Source organism: Cryptomeria japonica, chromosome 6 (assembly GCF_030272615.1).
Source record: "Cryptomeria japonica chromosome 6, Sugi_1.0, whole genome shotgun sequence".
Lineage (NCBI taxonomy): Eukaryota > Viridiplantae > Streptophyta > Pinopsida > Cupressales > Cupressaceae > Cryptomeria > Cryptomeria japonica.
This window is the reverse complement of record NC_081410.1, coordinates 521,821,729-521,842,463: the sequence shown is the minus strand read 5'-3', so window position 1 is coordinate 521,842,463 and position 20,735 is coordinate 521,821,729. Positions and strand designations below refer to the sequence as shown.

At 35.5% G+C, this 20,735-nt stretch overlaps 1 protein-coding gene across 1 annotated transcript; it reads right to left on the bottom strand.

Moving 5' to 3' along the window:
• Positions 1–2,250: 2,250 nt before the first annotated feature.
• Positions 2,251–5,582, bottom strand: LOC131067887 (uncharacterized). Its single transcript, XM_059222129.1, has 3 exons — positions 4,769–5,582; positions 2,710–3,029; positions 2,251–2,481 (listed from the first exon to the last, which is right to left on the bottom strand). Exons 1-3 carry the CDS (start codon positions 5,580–5,582, stop codon positions 2,251–2,253), a joined length of 1,365 nt encoding a protein of 454 aa, XP_059078112.1.
• Between the last annotated feature and the right edge of the window lie 15,153 nt (positions 5,583–20,735).

The following is a 20,735-nucleotide window of genomic DNA, read 5'->3' as shown; positions in this document are numbered from 1 at the left end:
ATCTTTAATTTATGTCTTTCATAATCTGAATTAATAATTGCTCACATAATATGTAATCCTCTGTAAAATACTGAATCACCAACTGTGAATGGCCAGTCATGTTCATAAGCCAATTGTGTAAATTTCTTCATAAAGGCATGCATTAATTTGTTGTCTTTAACACAATCTTGATAGCTTCATTTCTGTCACACTTTGTTTACTATTCTTCATACTATATTCCAATGTCATTTTCTTTGCAGATAACAAAACTTCTCTTTCATAAACTTAATCTGATCACTGTATTGGTTTGTTATTGTCTTTAATGAAATTGAAACCTTACTCCATAGTCGCTACCATCTCAAGTCGTCATTCTTCATTCTATCCACTACTCTTCTCATTTTTTATCGCTCCATAGTACATTGTTTATATTTGCTGATGATAAGATATTCTGGAAGTGTATTATTAATATTCTGGACCCGTCCTTTTTGACATCAATGACAATACTTTCATCGATCTCCCCCTTTGTCATTGATGGCAACCTTTCAATTCAAATTGCTCCCCCTCAATCCAACACTCCCCTTGTCTTCAATTTCTCCCCCTTTGACATCAATGGCAAGAGATTTTATGTTGTTTGTACCCTGCCCCTCTTTAATATATGCTTCATACGAAGCACTTACTGAGAGGATGAGAGTGATATTACTCCCAATTTCTCCCTTAGGTACTCAAAAGTCTCTTTTGAAAGAGGCTTTGTAAAGATATCTACTAACTGCTCCTTTGTTGGAACATATTCCAACTTTACTTGCTGCTCAAGAACTTGTTCTCTTAAGAAATGAATTTTGATAGGGATGTGTTTTGTCCTGGAGTGCATCACCGAATTCTTTGACATACCGATTGCACTTGTATTATCACAATAGATAGAGATAGGATGATCATATTCAATCTTAACATCTTGCAAGGTTTGTTTCATCCATAATACTTGTGTACAACATGTTGCTGCTGCAATGTACTTTGCCTCTGCAGTAGATAGAGATATTGAAGCCTGTTTTTTGCTCAACCAAGATACAAGGTTGTTGCCAAGGAAAAAGGCTCCTCCGCTAGTGCTTTTGCTATCATCCTTGTCACCTGCCCAATCAGCATCTGTGTATGCTCTGAGAGTGAAATCATCACATTTTGGATACCACAATCCAAAATCCATTGTACCCTTCAAATACTTGAAGATTCTTTTAACTGTCTGTACATGTGTTTCCTTTGGTGCTGCTTGATACCATGCTGCTACACCAACAACTTGCATTATATCTGGCCTGGTAGCTGTTACATATAAGAGACTTCCAATCATGGATCTATATTGAGTCTGATTCGCATCAGGTGATTCATCATTTTTACTGAGTTTGCAACCAATGACCATAGGAGTACTGACAAGATGGCAATCCTCAAATCTAAATCTCTTCAACATCTCCCTAACATACTAGGCTGTGAGAGAAATATCCCTTTATCTAATTGTAAAATCTTCAATCCCAGGAAGAAAGAAAGTTCTCCAAGCATAGACATCTCAAATTCTGTTTGCATGTTAGAAGCAAATTCTTCACACATTTGATTCTTACTACCACCAAAAATGATATCATCTACATAAACAACTACAATCAACAAATGATTACCTTCACATCTGAAGTACAAATTACTATCTGCTGCTCCTCTTATAAATCCTTGTGTTTGAAGATAGTTGTCTAATCTGGAGTACCATGCTCTAGGGGCTTGTTTGAGACCATAGAGTGCCTTCTTTAATCTGCATACATAATATTCCACTTCTGACAAAATAAATCCTTTGGGCTGTTCAATATACACTTCCTCTTCTAAATCACCATTGAGAAAGGCTGATTTCACGTCCATTTGATAGACTTTGAAACCCTTATGACTTGCAAGAGCTAGAAACATTCTGATGGCTTCCAAATTGGCAACTGGGGCAAAGGTTTCTTCAAAATCAACTCCTTCCACTTGTGTATAACCTTTACATACAAGCCTTGCCTTATTCCGTGTAATTTCACCATCCTCATTCATTTTGTTGTGATAAACCCACTTGGTTCCAATGACATTTTTGTTTGGGGGTCTTGGAACAAGCTCCCATGTGTGATTTCTTTCAATTTGGTCCAACTCCTCATTCATAGCTTTTACCCAATACTTGTCTTCACTAGCTTCATCAAAATTCTTGGGTTCTGTCTTTGAAAGTAGGCAGAAATGAGCATGTTCTACGGTGGTAGCCAATCTTCTCCTTGTCTAAATGTTTGTATCCAACTCTCCAATAACCAAGCCTTCTGGATGATTTTTCTGAACAAATTTTGATGGAGTTTTTGATGGAGTTTTTAAAGGTGTCTTTGATGGTGTTTTTGATGGACTTTCAAAATTGTCTTGTTCCTCATTTTCACTTTCTTCTTTTGATTCTTCCTCCTCACCTTGCTCCTTAGGATGATCTTCCATGGCTTTCTCAAATTGTCTTCCTTCATCTATCTTCACATTAACACTTTCAACTATCTTGTGAAGTCTTTTATTGTAGCATTTATAAGCTTTGCTTCTAGTGGAATATCCAAGAAAGATTCCCTCATTTGACCTGGCATCAAATTTTCCCAAGTCCTCTTCGTATCTTCTAATGTAGCAAGTGCTACCAAAGATCCTGAAATAATCAATAGTTGCAGTTCTTCCTTTCCAAAGTTCATATGGTGTCTTGTCATTGTTTACCCTTATTTGTGCCTTGTTCAATATGTACATAGTTGTGTGAACAGCTTCTTTCCAAAAAGTGTCAGCAATCTTTGATTCATTTAGCATAGCCCTTGCCATTTCCTGAATTGTTCGGTTCTTTCTTTCAACAACTCCATTTCGTTGTGGAGTTCTTGTTGCTGAAAGTTGTCTTCTTATTCCATGTTCTGCGCAGAAATCTTCAAACTCATTTGAAGTGAATTCTCCTCCTCGGTCTGATCTAAGACACTTGATTTTGGCATCTATCTCATTTTCAACTAATTCTTTGAAAGCTTTAAACTTTGCAAGAGCCTCAGATTTTTCTTTTAGAAAGGCAACCCAAGTCATCCTAGAATAATCATCTATAAGTAGCATAAAATATCTTTCACCTTGCAAACTTTTTGTTCTGGTTGGTCCACATAAGTATGTATGTATAAGCTCTAGAGGTTTTGACGAAGAGTATTCTTTGGACTTAAATCTCACTCGAGTTTATTTTCCAAATTGACATTGCTTGCAAATGACATTGGATGGTTTTGTAATCCTAGGCATATCCCTTACTGCTTCCTTTTTGCTGATTTTGACAAGATTGTCAAAGTTAAGGTGACCAAGTCTCTTGTGCCATAGCCGATTTTCATCTTCCTGAACAAAATTGCATGTTTCTTCATTTATCTCATTTAGAATATACAAGTTGTTTTCCGTTCTATGAGAATTTGCAATAATTCTTCCATCCTTTTTAATCTCACATCCCTTAGACAAGAATGTTACACTATGTCCTTGGTCACAAAGTTGACTAACACTTAACAGATTTTCTTTTAATCCTTTAACATATAGCACATTTTTAGTTTTAGTCTTTCCATAATCTAGGCTAAGTGTTCCTTTACCTTTTATTTCTCTTTTTGTGTTATCACCAAATCTTACTATTCCTTCATCTGCTGGTTCAAAGGAGATGAACTTGTTTTTGTCCCTTATCATATGCCTTGAACATCCACTATCTACATAACACTTATCCTTCTTGTTCTTTGCATGAAGAGCTATTTGAACAAATAGGGATTCTTTATCTTCTTGTTGTTTTTTCTTCCAAGTCATTCTAGACGTTTCCTCCCTTTTGATGGGTACATCTTCCTTTCTTGGTAAACTAGGAAAGATAGTTCTACAAAATCTGGCTATGTGTCCAAAGTTGTGACACTTATAGCATATTACATCATAATTCATTAGAGGAGAAAATGAATTGTGGTTCTTTGGAGTAAAATTAGAAATATTTATAGTATGACTCCTACAATGTATTGCTTTGTGACCAAACTCATAACACAAAAAATAATGTCCCTTGAATGAATAATAATTATTAGTTGCATGTGGTTTCTTTAGGTGGGATGTTTTCAACACATTAGTGGGAGGATGAGATCTATGAGTATCATTCTTCCTTCTTTTATTTTCTACTATCTTCCATGACTCATCCAAGGTTTTTGAACTAGTAGCCTTGGTTGTTTGATCTTCTTTACGTCCTAGACCTGATTTAATGAAAGTAGGTCTTTGTGTTTTGACAAGTTTATCCATTTTCTTGGTACTGTCTTCAAATTTCTGAAGTTTCTCCAAGTCTTGTTTTAAGGAGACGATTTCTGATTCTAATTTACTACATCTTCCTCTTTACTTTTAAGCTGATCGTTTATCTCTTCCTCATTCTTATTTGCTTCCTCTAATTGTATTTTTAGGTTTTCAATGAGCTTGCTTGACTCCTGTAATTTTGTCTTATATTTTGAAATCCTTCCTTTTAGCTTTTCATTTTGTTCATAAGCATAATGTAACTCTTCTTCTAGATCTACATCTTCTTCATCACCAATAGCTTCTTTTTCTTCTTCTTTTTCATCTTCGTCATCCTCAACTTTCATTGCCATGAAAAGAATTTCTTCTCCATCACTGTTGGACATATCTTCAGAGCTTTCTTCTGATGAACTAGAGCTTTGTTTAGAGTAGAAGCTTTTCTTATGTTTTGAGTAGTTCTTCTTGAAGTATTTCTTTCCTTTTTTCTTTGGATAGTTCTTCTTTTCCTCTTCACTACTATTACCTTCATTTTGAGGACACTTTGAAGCATAGTGCCCTACCTTACCACAATTGAAACATTTAAATGGAAATTTGCCTTTATATTTTCCTTTGCCCTTTTTGAATTTCCTCTTGAAATAAGCTTCAGCCTCATCTGATTCACTGCTTGAGCTCTCCTTTAGTGCACAGTTTTTGTTTTTGCCTTTCTTTGATATTTTGAAAGCTGCTTCCTTTTGAGACGGTTTGTCTTCTGTTCTCATTTCATAGGTTGTGAGAATTCCAAACAATTCATCTTTTGTCAATGTTTTCAAATCCTTCATTTCTTCTATGGCTGATACCTTGGGATCAAATTTCATTGTCAAAGTTCTTAGCAATTTCCAAACAAGGAGTGTGTCTTCAACTTCTTCTCCCAATGTTGTGATTGTGTTCACAATTTCATCCACACGCAAGAAGTAGGCAGCGATGTCTTCATCTTCCTTCATTTTAAGACTTTCATATTTCATTCTAAGTGATTGAAGCTTGGCTTCTCTTACTTTTTCATTCCCTTCATAGATACCTTTTAATTTGTTCCATATCTCTTTGGCTGATTTGCAATGCATAACCTTCGTAAATTCGGAATCTGCCAGACTGCATAGAAGGGCGTGTTCTGCTTTAGCATTATTCTCACTTTTCCTCTTTCCTGTCGTATCGGTCGGAGGAGTTGACGAAGGTGTGTACCCATCCACCACGGACTGCCAAACATCATAACCAAGTGCCAGATAGGCTTTCATTTTAATACTCCAAAATGCATAATTTGTCCCATCGAAGATTGGATTTCTAACTGCATATTTATCCACCATTGTGCTCTTTTGGGGATCTACCTTCAAGCTGTAAGGCTATCTCTGAAGGAACCTGCTCTGATACCAATTGAAGAGCACACAGTTATACTGAGAGGGGGGGGGGGGTGAATCAGTATAATGAAACTTTTTACCAGTTCAATATTTTATATGATAGAATCAATCACTGAAAAATAGTTATGCACATGAACACAATAATTTTGAGTGGAAACCCAATGCGGGAGAAAGCCACTATATATATGTGTGTGTGTGTGTGTGTGTGTGTGTGTGTGTGTGTGTGTGTGTGTGTGTGTGTGTGTGTGTAATTCTTCTTCTTTTTCAATTGTTTGTGAGCACCAACCCCCTAACTTTTGTTTTGTGAGCACCAACTCACTGGAAGCACCAACTCCCCAAATTTTTGTTTTTATGGGCACCAACCCACTGGAAGCACCAACTCCCCAAATTCTGTTTTGTGAGCACCAACCCACTCTATGAAAATTTGATTATATTTTGCACAACACCCCTACACATAACACTTTTTCTTTCCTTACACTCATAGTTTGAAAAATTATTTCAGAATTACATGCTCCACTTTTTAAGTTATCTCAGTATTGTTCTCATTACTTACATACTTCTCACTATATTACACATAAGTGTGGATATTCTAAATTTCACTCACTCTCATCACATACACCTAAAGATTACTCTTTTTCTAAATTATTATTTTTGCATGTATATCACACTCACCACATACATCCAAAGACTCTTTTTCTTGAATTATGATTTCAGAATTATATTCCCATAATTCTCACACATATATCTCCAGATTCCATGCACTTTATACGTTTTTTTTACACCTTAAAACACATCTGCATGATGTCTTTATATATTTTAATGGATACCTTTTTCAGAAAGATGTGTCTTCTCATAATAAACAACTCTATCCCAACCATTGTATTCCTTCAAACATAACTTGATTCCCTTTTGGCATTCGCACCTATTGAGAAGTATTGCGTCTTTAACTAATTGATGAACCACCATATTTGTACTTTAAATCAAATCGCATCTTTTTATTAGTTTTTCTTTTCAATACTTTACTGATTAAGCTTTGACCAATTTTATTTAATTGCTTCATTATTTAATTGTCTTTTCTTTTATTGTTGTCTCCCACAATAGATCAGACTCTTCCACATCATATTGGGTTGCTTTACTAAGCCGACCATTTTCATGTACTTCAAAGAGATTGAAGGCATTCTTTATTTCAAATTGTTATTCTTCTAGGCATTTTTCCATGATCGTTGAAGTCATGTTGTGTATCTCACAATAGTATAGTTCGCTGCACCATATTGTGATCATTTGTCATAAAATCACTACCATACCTTACTCAATTATGGATAGAGATCGTTGCATATACTATCGTAGTTAGATATATATGAAGTCTCTCAATCGCTACTTTCCATTGACCCCTTAATGAATGTAATGGATGCTCAACATAATGACTTTATGCATTCTTCATAAGTTCAATCATTCACTCATTATCTTTTATACTGGTATTACTATCAATTCTCTACATAGCCACTGCCCATTAATCTGCCTTCATCGTCGCTGTCTTCAAACAATTGTTGCTTTATTAATTCGCCATCTTTTCTCTACTATTTATCATTTTTTGGATAAATGGAATTGCCTCTTTGAAGAAGCGTTGTTCTCTAGTCACATCTACGATCACATCTGCTACCACTTTCATGTGAATAGCTATCTTGTATCTTTAATTTCAGTCTTTCATAATCTGAATTAATAATTTCTCACATAATATGTAATCCTCTGTAAAATACTGAATCACCAACTGTGAATGGCCAGTCATGTTCATAAGCCAATTGTGTAAATTTCTTCATAAAGGCATGCATTAATTTGTTGTCTTTAACACAATCTTGATAGCTTCATTTCTGTCACACTTTGTTCACTATTCTTCATACTATATTCCAATGTCTTTTTCTTTGCAAATAACAAAACTTCTCTTTCATAAACTTAATCTGATCGCTGTATTGGTTTGTTATTGTCTTTAATGAAATCGAAACCTTACTCCATAGTTGCTACCATCTCAAGTCATCATTCTTCATTCTGTCCACTACTCTTCTCATTTTTTATTGCTCCATAGTACATTGTTTATATTTGCTGATGATAAGATATTCTGGAAGTGTATTATTAATATTATGGACCCGTCCTTTTTGACATCAATGACAATACTTTCATCAAGTTAGGTGTTGTGGTTTAGAATGTTGCTTATGACATCATAATGAGTCTATGGTTTCATCCACATCATGTTTGGAGAACCGAAAGTCATGTTTATAATTAACTGTTGTATATACAGTGTAGGGTTTGAGAACTGGTAACAAGATCCTTTGACTAGTGATGTTTTATGGTTTGGAGATGATTCTTTTCATGTTCATAAGTTGATGATGACATGTCAGAATCCGTGTGAAAAGATAAGATGTTGTTTTGGTACGTACAAGGATTGAATTTCTTGAAAAACAACGAAGTGCTTTGCAGAATGTGTTAAGGGTTTGATAGCTTATCAGATCGATGTGTGGTGATGAGTTATGATCATTCAACGGTTGTAATTGTCTTGTAATTTGTTGTAATGGTCTGATTTGATCTATGATGTAGATTCATTGTAAGTTAAGGTTATGTAACTGACCTAATTGTAAAGTCTATTTAGGTCGAGTTTTAGAAGGTTTATTGAGTCGGTGATCAAAGAAGTGTGTGTGTGTCGAACCAGATTAAGATGTCTGCATGAGAGAAGCAAATTGTAGTTGACAAGGATCTGTAATAGCAAGATATGAAGTGTTGAATCCAGATCATTTATATGTTGTTTCCTAATAGTTGCAGCATCATTAAAATCCCTTAACCGGGTAGGTCCTAACATGCCTGATCTTGTAAATCCCTTCACCAGGTGGCTCATTAACTTGGGTTTAAATCCTCCAGCGAGGTTACTCCTAACAAAGCTAAGTTGTAAAATCCCTTGACCAGGTGACTCCTAACATGGTCTATGTAAAGTTCTGATGCCAATAGCTAACAAGATGAGGGGGGGGGGGGGGGTGAATCATACAAACTTAATCTTCCATAAAATCAACAGATTCAACCTCGGTAACTTATAATTCAACAATATAACCAAAAACTGCTAAACATGCAAACTCATAAACACATAATCATCATAACACATATAACACCAGATTTAACGTGGAAACCCAAATAGGAAAAAACCACTGTGGGATTTCAGAACCACTAAGAAATATACTCTTCTAGAGTATGCTCAGTTAAAAGCAAATCCTGTTAAAGATTACAAACACATTGCTAGATGTGACCCGGTTAAGGGATTTCCCTCAGATCTGTTAGGATCTTCACTTTGTTAGAAGTGACCTTGTTAAAGGATTTCAAACACTCATTTAGAATGTCACCTTGCTAAAGGATTTACAAATAAGACTGTTAAGTCCACTCGGTTAAGAGATTTTCTGTCACTTACAAAATAAACAACAGTAATAAATATATCTACAACTTCACATCTAAAATGCTAAAGCATATTCTATTTGCTCAAAACAATCTTGTCATAAGACTTATCTTGTCCCTTTGCTGGGCTCCTTACTTTGTTATTCAAACAGGTCTTCAAGCTTCTGTGCTCGGTAATGACTATGTAGCATCCCTGTGCTTACACTTGCCCACATACATTGTTTATCAACAATTCCTTATTTATAAACAATTTTCTAACCACTGAATCTCCTTGATCACATTTCCCATGATCAATCTTAGCCATCAAATCTTCAATCTTGACTAGGTTCAATGCATCTTTCGATCTGAAAATGTTTTACCTTGCCTTGGGACTTGCATTCTTTTCTTGGAACTTGCACAAGGTTATTGCGGTTCAATTTGCATTGTAGATCTTCCTGTCGATCTTCCATTGCCATAGATCCTTAACAAACTTCATGCGCAACATACCAATCATTTATACATCTCCAGCTCATCAGCATCCTTCATTAAATAATGCTTTTATCCATCCAATGCGATCTGTCATAACTCGGTTGCAACTCGGTAAATACTAAACTTTACTCGGTATACATTCCGCCTTCATTAACCGATATCGATAACCTTAGGGTTTACTGACTAGGTTCCTTAGGGTTTACCGACTAGGTTCTTTGCTCGGTGACATAGTATAGTATTAACCTTACAATCAACAACATATGTAGGATATCAAAACAATCTAAACATCATGATCTCATCATTGTCTAACTCGGTAATAGTTGCCCATTGAATAACTTATTTCTCCCCTTTCTTATTCTGTGTCACTTACCGACCACTTAATACTCATCAAAACATACTTCTCAAGATATGGCAACATCATACTGAATCAGAAAATCAATTTCTTGACATTAATGACAAAATAATGTTATAAAGATAGTTTTCATCTTTTTTCCGTTATATCAAATAATCTTCAACAACCTTCTCAATATCCTTAATGAATATCAACAATCTCCTTATATTGAAATGCCAACAATCTCCCCCTTTGGCATTGATGGCAAAACCAACCTTTAAATGGTAATACCAACAAGATATTCAAATTGATTCAGATTCAGATTGTTGTTAGACTTCTCCTATTATCCTTAAGTTGTTAAAAATCGTCTGAAGTCTTCTCCCTTTTGTAGTCTTCTCCTCATGTCATTAGTCTTCTGTTATCTTCTTCATTTAGGATTTTACCATTTAGTCTTCTCCCCCTTTGACAACAATGCCAAAAAGTAAAAGAACTAAATCATGATTTCTTCCTCTGTAAAGTGATTTGCCTTGCTGTGTATCATCTCAGTCTCAGTTAGAGCAACTTGTCTCTATTCACTATTTCCTGCACACCTCTAGAAAACCTTCTAAAGTGTGTAAATCGGCATCAATCCACACATAATATTATGTAGATTCATCGAATTGATGCTTTCACCGAACTTTGTCAGTGAGTAGAAGATAGGGGTAGGACCCCTAACTTGCTTCTGAGATACTCAAAAGTGTCCCTTGGCAGTGGCTTTGTGAAGATGTCTGCTAATTGCTCCTTTGAACTGATATATTCCAGCACAACTTTCTTCTCTTGAACTTCTTCTCTGAGATAATGATACTTTATAGAGATATGCTTTGTCTTAGAGTGCATTACCGGATTCTTTGAAATGTTAATGGCACTCGTATTATCACAGAATATAGTTACTGGCTCAGTAACTTTCTCATTTATACCTTCCAACAGTTGTTTGATCCATGCTATATTTGTGCAGTTCAATGCTGCAGCAACATATTCAGCTTCTACTGTTGACTGTGAAATACATCCTTGTTTCTTACTAAGCCAACTTACTAGTCTTTCTCCCAAAAAGAAAGCTCCACCACTTGTGCTTTTCCTGTCATCTATGTTGCCTGCCCAATCAGCATCAGTGTAAACTTTTAAATCAAAATCATTTCTCTTTTCATATATTAAGCCATAATCTTCAGTGCCTCTCAAGTATATGAAAATTCTCTTGATTGCTATCATATGGGTTTCCTTGGGATCTATAGAGAATCTTGCAACAATACCTACTGCATGTGCTATATTCGGTCTACTATGCACAACATATTGCAACTTCCCAATCATAGATCAGTAAAGTGTCTCATCAACATATGTAGATTCATCATTCTTTGATAGTTTACAGTTGGTAGTCATAGGAGTACTTACAGGTTTAGAATCCTCCATTCCAAATTTCTTCAAGATTTCCTTTATGTACTTGGATTGAGTAATGAAAATCTCATCTTTCATTTGCAGTATTTGTAAACCTATAAAATACTTTATCTCACCGATTAATGACATCTCAAATTCTTTGCTCATTTCATTTCCAAAGTTCTTGCATAAGGAGTCATTACCACAAAAAATAATATCATCAACAAATATGGCTGAGATCAGTATTTCATTGTCCTCATCACTCTTCATGTACATGTTGTTGTTTTCACTTGTCCTTATAAAACTAATCTTGTTCAAATAAGAGTGCAGTCTCTCATACCATGCTCTAGGTGCTTGTTTCAGACCATATAAAGCTTTGTTTAGTTTACATACCTGATCTTTACTCTTGTCTTCAACAAATCCTTCAGGTTGTTGAATATAAACTTCTTCTTCTAGTATACCATTCAAAAATGCAGATTTAACATCCATTTGATATACCTTGAAATTTTTGAAAGCAACATATGCCAACAATGTTCTTACTCCCTCAAGTCTAGCTACAGGTGCAAAAGTCTCACCATAATCTATTCCTTCTTCTTGAGCATAACCTTTGCAAACTAGTCTTGCTTTGTTCCGAATGACCTCACCTTTTTCATTTAGCTTGTTTCTGAAAATCCACTTAGTACCGATTACATTTTTGTCCTTCGGTCTTGGGATCAGTGTCCATGTGTCATTCTTCTTGATTTGATCAATCTCTTCTATCATAGCATTTACCCAATCTTCACTGTTAAATTCCTCTTTTACTATTCTCGGTTCAAATTCAGATATCAGACATGTGTTCTGTCTTAGTTTGTTCCTTGTCATCATTGGATCATCCTTATCTCCTATAATCTGACTTGATGCATGATGTCTTCTGACATATTTGGCTAATATAGGATCGATAGGTTTTGTATGAACTTCTTCATCACTCGGTAACTGGACATTATCTTCATTTTCTTCAGCAACTTTCTCTGTAGGACTTCTCGGTTGAACATAAATGAATTCTTCATAATATTTCGGTTCTTTGGAATTTCCTTCATCATTTCTTTCTGCAAATTCATCAATTTTCACATTTACACTTTCTACTATTTTTTTAGATGATTTGATCAACCATTTAAATGCTTTACTTCTAGAAGAATAACCAAGAAATGTTTCTTCTTCACTTTTATGATCAAACTTTCCATTTCTGTCATCTTTGTGAACATAATATCTACTTCCAAAGATTTTAAAATAACTTACATTAGGTTTCTTGTCATACCAGATCTCATATGGTGTCTTCATAGTTCCTTTCTTCAGTTGAACTCGGTTTAGGGTGTAAACTGCAGTGCCGATTGCTTCTCTCCAAAATGTTTGAGGTACCCTCTTTTCTATCATCAAGGTTCTGGCACAATCTACAATTGATCTGTTTCTTCTCTCGGCTATCCCATTTTGCTGAGGTGTTCTTGGTGTAGATACTTGCCTTTTATACCATGATCATTGCAAAATAAGTTAAATTCATCAAAAGTGAACTCTCCCCCTCTATCAGATCTAAGGCATTTCAGTTGTCTTCCTGTTTCATTTTCAATTCTTGCCTTGTACCATTTAAACATTTGAAAAGCTTCTAATTTTTCTTTTAAAAACATAACTGACATCATCCTTGAGTAATCATCCACAAATAATATGAAATATTTATCACCATAATAACTTTGAACTTTCATGGGACCACAAAGATCAATGTGTACTAGATCTAAAATTCCTTTAGAAGTGTAGGACTTACTTGTAAAGCTTGATCTTGTCATCTTACCCATCTGACATCCTTGGCATATAGCATTTTCAGGTTTTTCCAGACTCGGTAGACCTCTTACTCGGTGCTTCTTACTTATTTTGATCAGATTATCAAAATTTACATGACAAAACCTTTTATGCCATAACCAGGTATCATCTATCTTAGCATAAAGACACTTGTTCCGAGTTGAGTCAAGATGAAATGTGTTACTTTTTGTTTGTATCCTGGTAACAGCTAACTTTCCATGCTTGTCATGAACTTTGACAATTCCTTTCTAAAATTCTATTTGGTATCCTGTATTGTTTAGCTGTGCTACACTCAACAAATTATATTTCAAACCTTCAACCCAGTATACATCATCAAATTTAGCATTGTCAAGAAGTGTTATGGATCCTTTACCTTTCACCGGACATGGTGCATCATTACCAAATCTTACATAGCCTCCATCATAGTCTTCTAATTTAACAAACTTATGTTTATCACCTATCATGTGATGTGAGCATCCACTATCTATGATCCAAGAATCATTATTATTTATGTGAGATATTAGGGCCTTTTCTTCATACCTTTCTTCATCTGATCCATCTTTAATAGCCACATAAACAACTTCCTCGGTATCAGTTTCATCAGATTTATCATCGTTGGATTCCTCATCAACTACTAGGCATGTCTTTATGTCTCTCCTTCTGAAGTCTCGGTGTCCTCTATATTGGTTGTCTTTCTGTCTGTTATCTCGGTATTCTCTCTTTTCACTAGATTCTTTGCTAGGATAGTTAGAAGCCATATGTCCTATTTTATCACAATTGAAACATTTTAAAGGTAGCTTTCCTTTATACTTACCTTTCCTCTCGGTAACCTTCTGGCTAATAATGCTTCAAACTCTTATGGCTTCTTGATTTCCTCATACAGTTTGTGCACTTCTTCCATGTTCTTGCAAAATCTTTCACTTGCTCCACTGTGATTCCCTTCAGAGTACTTACTCATTCTATCATTGTAATCATCAGATTCAGCAATATGAAAAGAACTGAATGCAAATTTTACTTTATTTACCGAAGACCCACTGTTATCAAAATTACTTAACTCAAATGCATGTAGCTTACCAATAGTAGCATCCAATGAAACTGGCATGTTAGGTACAAACCTTAGTTCATTGATTGCAGAGACTTGAATGGCATAAGTAGGTAGAAGGGTTCTCAACAACTTACTTGTTACATCCTTTTCTTCAATAGTTCCTCCTGCTCCTTTAATTTGATTGACAGTCTCCTTTAACCTTGTACTGTATTGGGTTATGTTCTCACCTTCATTCATTCTCATGGATTCAAGTTGTCCTCTTAGACTATCTACTTTTGCTCTTTGAACATGTTCATCACCGCCATACACAGATATGAGCTTGGTCCACATTGCTTTTGCATCATTGCAGCCTTCTAGATCATTAAACTCTTAGTCGGTCAATGTTGATGTTATTTCAATCATAGCTTGAATATGTTCTTGCTTTGCCTTTATCTCTTCCAAGGTCATCGGGTTGGTGCTTGGTGGTATGTAATCATTCTCCAAATAATATGTTGCATATTCTCCAATTCCTGATAAATGCAGCTTCATCCTTTTCTGCCATGTGGAGAAACTTGACTTGTTCAGCTTTGGTGCATCCCTTTTATACATCTTTGGATCTTTGCCTCGAGTAACTTTAAACTTTTTCTTCTAGAGTCCAAAGCTCTGATACCAATTGTAAAGTTTTGATGCCAATAGCTAACAAGATGAGAGGGGGGGGGGGGGGGTGAATCATACAAACTTAATCTTCCATAAAATCAACAGATTCAACCTCGGTAACTTATACTTCAGCAATATAACCAAAAATTGCTAAACATGCAAACTCATAAACACATAATCATCATAACACATATAACACCAGATTTAATGTGGAAACCCAAATAGGGAAAAACCACTGTGGGATTTCGGACCCACTAAGAAATATACTCTTCTAGAGTATGCTCGGTTAAAAGCAAATCCTGTTAAAGATTACAAACACATTGCTAGATGTGACCCGGTTAAGGGATTTCCCTCAGATCTGTTAGGATCTTCACTTTGTTAGAAGTGACCTTGTCAAAGGATTTCAAACACTCATTTAGAATGTCACCTTGCTAGAGGATTTACAAATAACACTGTTAAGTCCACTCGGTTAAGAGATTTTCTATCACTTACAAAATAAACAATAGTAATAAATATATCTGCAACTTCACATCTAAAATGCTAAAGCAGATTATATTTGCTCAAAACAATCTTGTCATAAGACTTATCTTGTCCCTCTGCTGGGCTCCTTACTCTGTTATTCAAATAGGTCTTCAAGCTTCTGTGCTCGGTAATCACTATGTAGCATCCCTGTGCTTACACTTTCCCACATACATTGTTTATCAACAATTCCTTATTTATAAATAATTTGCTAACCGTTGAATCTCCTTGATCACATTTCCCATGATCAATCTTAGCCATCAGATCTTCGATCTTGACTAGGTTCAATGAATATTTCGATCTGAAAATGTTTTACCTTGCCTTGGGACTTGCATTCTTTTCTTGGAACATGCACAAGGTTATTGCGGTTCAATCTACGCTGTAGACCTTCCTGCCAATCTTCCATTGCCATAGATCCTTAACAAACTTCATGCGCAACATACCATTCATTTATACATCTCTAGCTCATCAGCATCCTTCATTAAATAATGCTTTTATCCATCCAATGCGATCTGTCATAACTTGGTTGCAACTCGGTAAATACTAAACTTTACTCAGTATACATTCTGCCTTCATTAACCGATATTGATAACCTTAGGGTTTACCGACTAGGTTCTTTGCTCGGTGACATAGTATAGTATTAACCTTACAATCAACAACATATGTAGGATATCAAAACAATCTAAACATCATGATCTCATCATTGTCCAACTCGGTAATAGTTGCCCATTGAATAACTTATTTCTCCTTTTTCTTATTTTGTGTCACTTACCAACCACTTAATACTCATCAAAACATACTTCTCAAGATATGGCAACATCATACTGAATCAGAAAATCAATTTCTTGACATCAATGACAAAATAATGTTATAAAGATAGTTTTCATCCTTTTTCAGTTATATCAAATAATCTTCAACAACCTTCTCAATATCCTTAATGAATATCAACAATATCCTTCTATTGAAATGCCAACAGTCTACTCTTAACCGGGCATTGTTGTAAAGCTCCTAATCGAGCTAGGCTCCTAACAAGGTGCATTCCGAAAGAGTGCATATTTTGTGGATACCAATTCCCACTGTGGTTTTTCCCATTTGGGTTTCCACGTGAAAAATCTCTATGTTCATGTTGTGGATGGATTGTTGAGTTATGAATTTGGTGTCTTTACTATATTTGATTAGTGATGAACACTTAAGTTGCTACCAGTAATGTTTTGGTAAATATGATTTGGAGATTCTTCAATTAGCTACCGGTACTGGTTATGAACTGTTTTGTGAAGTATTTTGCAGATTGGTGAAAAGTTGCAGTTTATCGTTATTACTAATTCACCCCTCTCAATAATAACCAGATCCACACAATAATAAATATGTCTTGAAGTATTTTGTTACTCCTTGAATTAGATTTTCTCTTGAAGAATAAGAATAGCTCTTGAATTGGATGATAATACTAGCATGAGATGAGATGTTCTATACGTTGAAATGAATTGAGGAGAATGCCTTATATAGTGATTTCACAATTAAAATAATCTTTAGGGAGACTTAGATTTGGTGTATTTTCATAAGGAGCTATATTTGAATTGATTAGGATTGTAAAATTATCCTCCCAAAATTTGAGGGGAAAAGAGTGGGGCCAAGGGGGTGTGATCATCCTAGTCCTAACAACTTTATTTTGAATTTCTAGGGATGCAAGATAACAAGGTTCTAATGCTAATTCCAAATCGTTCGCTAAAACCATGATGTATAGATATGTGAAATATGTTTTTGAGTTTTAATTGGGGTGGGATTAAGGATAGATCAGGATAAAATGATAAAAGGGTACACCTAGAATTAAGGGCCCAATTAATAGTGTGATGATGTAATAAAGTGGAATAAGACTCATAATAGTGAAATAAATATCAATTAATTACAATATAGGTCCTATAATGCATGGAAGAATGGGAAATACTAAAATGAGTGTTAAGAGATTGAAATTAGACACGCTAATAAATGTGTACAATTTATGACACTACACTTGGATTAATGTGGTGGTTTCTCTCAGGGGGAGCAGTGAAGGTTGTGGTTCATTGATTGGAGGAAAATGTTCCAAAAAAGAGATATCCTTGACAGGGGGAGTGTTGTAGATATTAGAGATATACTTGGAAGGGGGAGAATTGTTTTAAGATTTGTGGTTTGAAGTATTGTTCCATTTGTCGTTGATATTAAAAGGGGGAGAGGGTTACAATTGGAGAGTTAGTTGTTGATTGATGGTAAAAGTGTTGTCATCAATTTCAAAGGGGATATTGTTAGCAATATATGTTCAATTTTGTCATTGATGTCAACTTTATATGTGTGGACTACTATTTGATAAGTAAAAGTATAAGTGTTCAGATGTTATTATGATGTTTTGTGGTGATATTGAGTGAGTATGTGGTGTTTTCGGAAGGTGTCAGTATTGAAAGTTTAAATATGCAGGAAAGAGTATTTAAAGTCCTTATGGAAGAATGCTTTGCATTCTTTGCCTTTTGAAGATGATAGCTTGTGGTTGTAGATTTAACTTTTATGTTATGTGGATGTTGTAGTATTATTTTTCCAAGTTCTCAACAGTATTGGTGTTGAACATAGTTGTTATAGTTTGTTGACAATGAGGTTGTTTGTCAAGACTAGTCCAGAGAATAAACTGCATTTCTCCGCAATGTTGGTTCAATTGTTGTGGCTTGGAGGACACATTCATATTGTTTGTGTAGTGTTGCAATTCATCATTCAAGTGTTGTTTTTCTCTACAAGTGAAGTTACTTTGTTCTATTGCTTGGCATTATCATTTATGTTGGTCTCTGGCCAACTCAATTGCTTCTAGTACATATATGCATTGGAGATTGAGTTAAGGCATTGTTATGAGTCTTATCATGGTGTGTGAAGATCCACATTAAGTAATTTACATTGGATAATGTTTTTAAGCTGACTAGTTAACATGCTTTACTGTTTATGTACACGGTTCATTCAATGTCATCTTTGGAGGATGTGTTGTTGTGTGTGATTCATTGGGATCAACTTAGGAAGACATGTGATACATTTGGGTCTCCTTTATCTCCTAGAGTGAACCACATTTAGTGCAGTTGCTCATGGTGGTCGACTTTGTGTAAATTATATGTATTATGTTTATGGTCGACCTAGTTGAGAGTTTTGGTGAAAAAGATAATATAAATAGATGTGTAGATGTGTGAATTAGAGAGTGAATTATTAAACACAATGTGGAAGTATATGTGGGAACCAAAAGAGTGAACATTAGTTTGTGATGAACTTTGATGAATACATATTTTGATATAATAGTTTTAAGGCAACGAATGTGTGAGTTGTTAAGTAGGAGGTATTTTCCACAGCAAGTCAAACTATGATATTGCTATCAGGGTTCAACTGTGTAGTTTTTGAGTCAAACTCATTGACCCATGTTTCATGAGTAGTGGTTCACAAGAACCCATCTCTCATGAGAATGAATGGCCCACTTAGCACTCATTGCATCTAGGCGATGCTCACAGAGTTGAAGCATTGGGACTTCCCGGGAGGTCACCCATCCCAGTACTACTCCAACTCAAGCACGCTTAACCACAGAGTTCCCTCCAAGGTTAAACCCATTGGAAGTTGCAATCTAAGTGGGTTTAACCTTGGAGGCAACTCCGTGGTTAAGCACGCTTGAGTTGGAGTAGTATTGGGATGGGTGAGTTGCAAGCTAAGTGGCTTTAACCTTGGAGGGAACTCCGTGGTTAAGTGTGCTTGAGTTGGAGTAGTACTGGGATGGGCAACCTCCTGTGAAGCCCCAATGCTTCACCTCTGTGAGCATAACCTAGATGCAATGAGTGCTAAGTGGACCATTCATTCTCATGAGAGATGGGTTCTTGTGAACCACTACTCATGAAACTTGTGTGAGTTGTGTTTGTCATGATATTGATCGCTTGAATAGAGGTTCAAGAATAATTTTCACGATTAGGAGATCTTATTCATTTTAATTCATCATTCATTCGTGCTTGTCAGAATACAGTGAGTCCTTTTGGCAACTTGTGCAGATTTGTATCTTACCGTAGGATAGTGCATCTCAGTCTGCAAGTCCATTATATCTTGCCCTAAGGTTGTATGCCATAGCCTACAAGTCCAAATTAGGAGCAGTGAGCTTCCTTGGCCTTGTGCCTCAAACATTGTATTCATTTAAATTCATATAGTAAGTGTAATTCAGATAGTGGTTTTTCCCATATTGGGTTTACCACTTAAAAATCTAGTGTTCATGTGTTTTTTGTTTGTTGCTTCATCTTTCATTGGTGTTTAGTTGGTTAAAGATAATTGATAAGTGTTTGTAATTCAAAAAGTTTAAGGATTTTCTTAGGACTGATTCAACCCCCTCTCAATCTTGTGGTGTGTTTAACAATAAGGCTATGGATGTCTTTACTAATGTGGGTGTCTCCAACCAATTAGTAAAGCAATTGGACAAGTACAATACTCCTCCCATTGAGTCTCAAACCATTATTTACTATGAGTTGTAGCAAGGATATTAAGGACCACTTTGTTAATGACTTGATGATAACAAAACTATTAGCACACTTTTTAGGTGCTTCAAGCGTCTTATTCCTACTTTCATACCGGCAGAGTTTATTTAGTGGCAACTATTTACTAGTTTGTCTCTACTTGTATTACCTGATGAATAGTGTTGATTTTGCTATGGGTGGGGAAAGGAGTTGGGTGAAGCTCTTGTCCTATGATGGGGTCCATAAAAATGATGAAGTCTAGAAGATTATTGAGGATGGGGGTTTAGTGCCTTACATGAAAATTTGCATGGCCATGAGCAGAAAGTCACTAATTTATTTGTCAAAGGATGGAAGAACATGTTGGCATTTGATGTTTCAGTGATGCTCCAGTGAATATTGGTAGTCTTTGATGATTGCAGATGCTTAGGAGTTATCATTGATGGCAACTAAGTCTCCTGATTTGATCCGATATGAAGTTTTGGTTAACCGATAATCTGGAATATGTCTTATGTGATCAGTTTGCCTCGTGAAGCTCATTGTACAAGTTTGAAAACACCTTTTCAGTTTCGGTGAAGCAGATTTTTAGTTTTTGTGATCAGGGTCAATTGGTTAAGTATTGGAAGTTTGTTATCATGCAAATCTACCCTCTGGTATTGATTCTATCAATTGTTTGAGATCCAATATCTAGAAGAGCAGCAAAGCAAAGTATTCTTCACGTTTGATGATGTAGTGTGTGTCTGGATCGTTTAAGTTAATTTCGGTGGTTGGAATTGTGTTTGGGAGTTATGTGAGACCTATAGGAAGTGTGTGATAATATTTTTTGGGTACGGTACAAAGTTTTTGATAAGATTGAAGCCAACTTGAATCTACACATTTCATGTTGCGTGTAATGTAATTTTTGGAAGCCGACCTGCGGAAGATTAATCTCGTTAATTGGATATATATATATATAT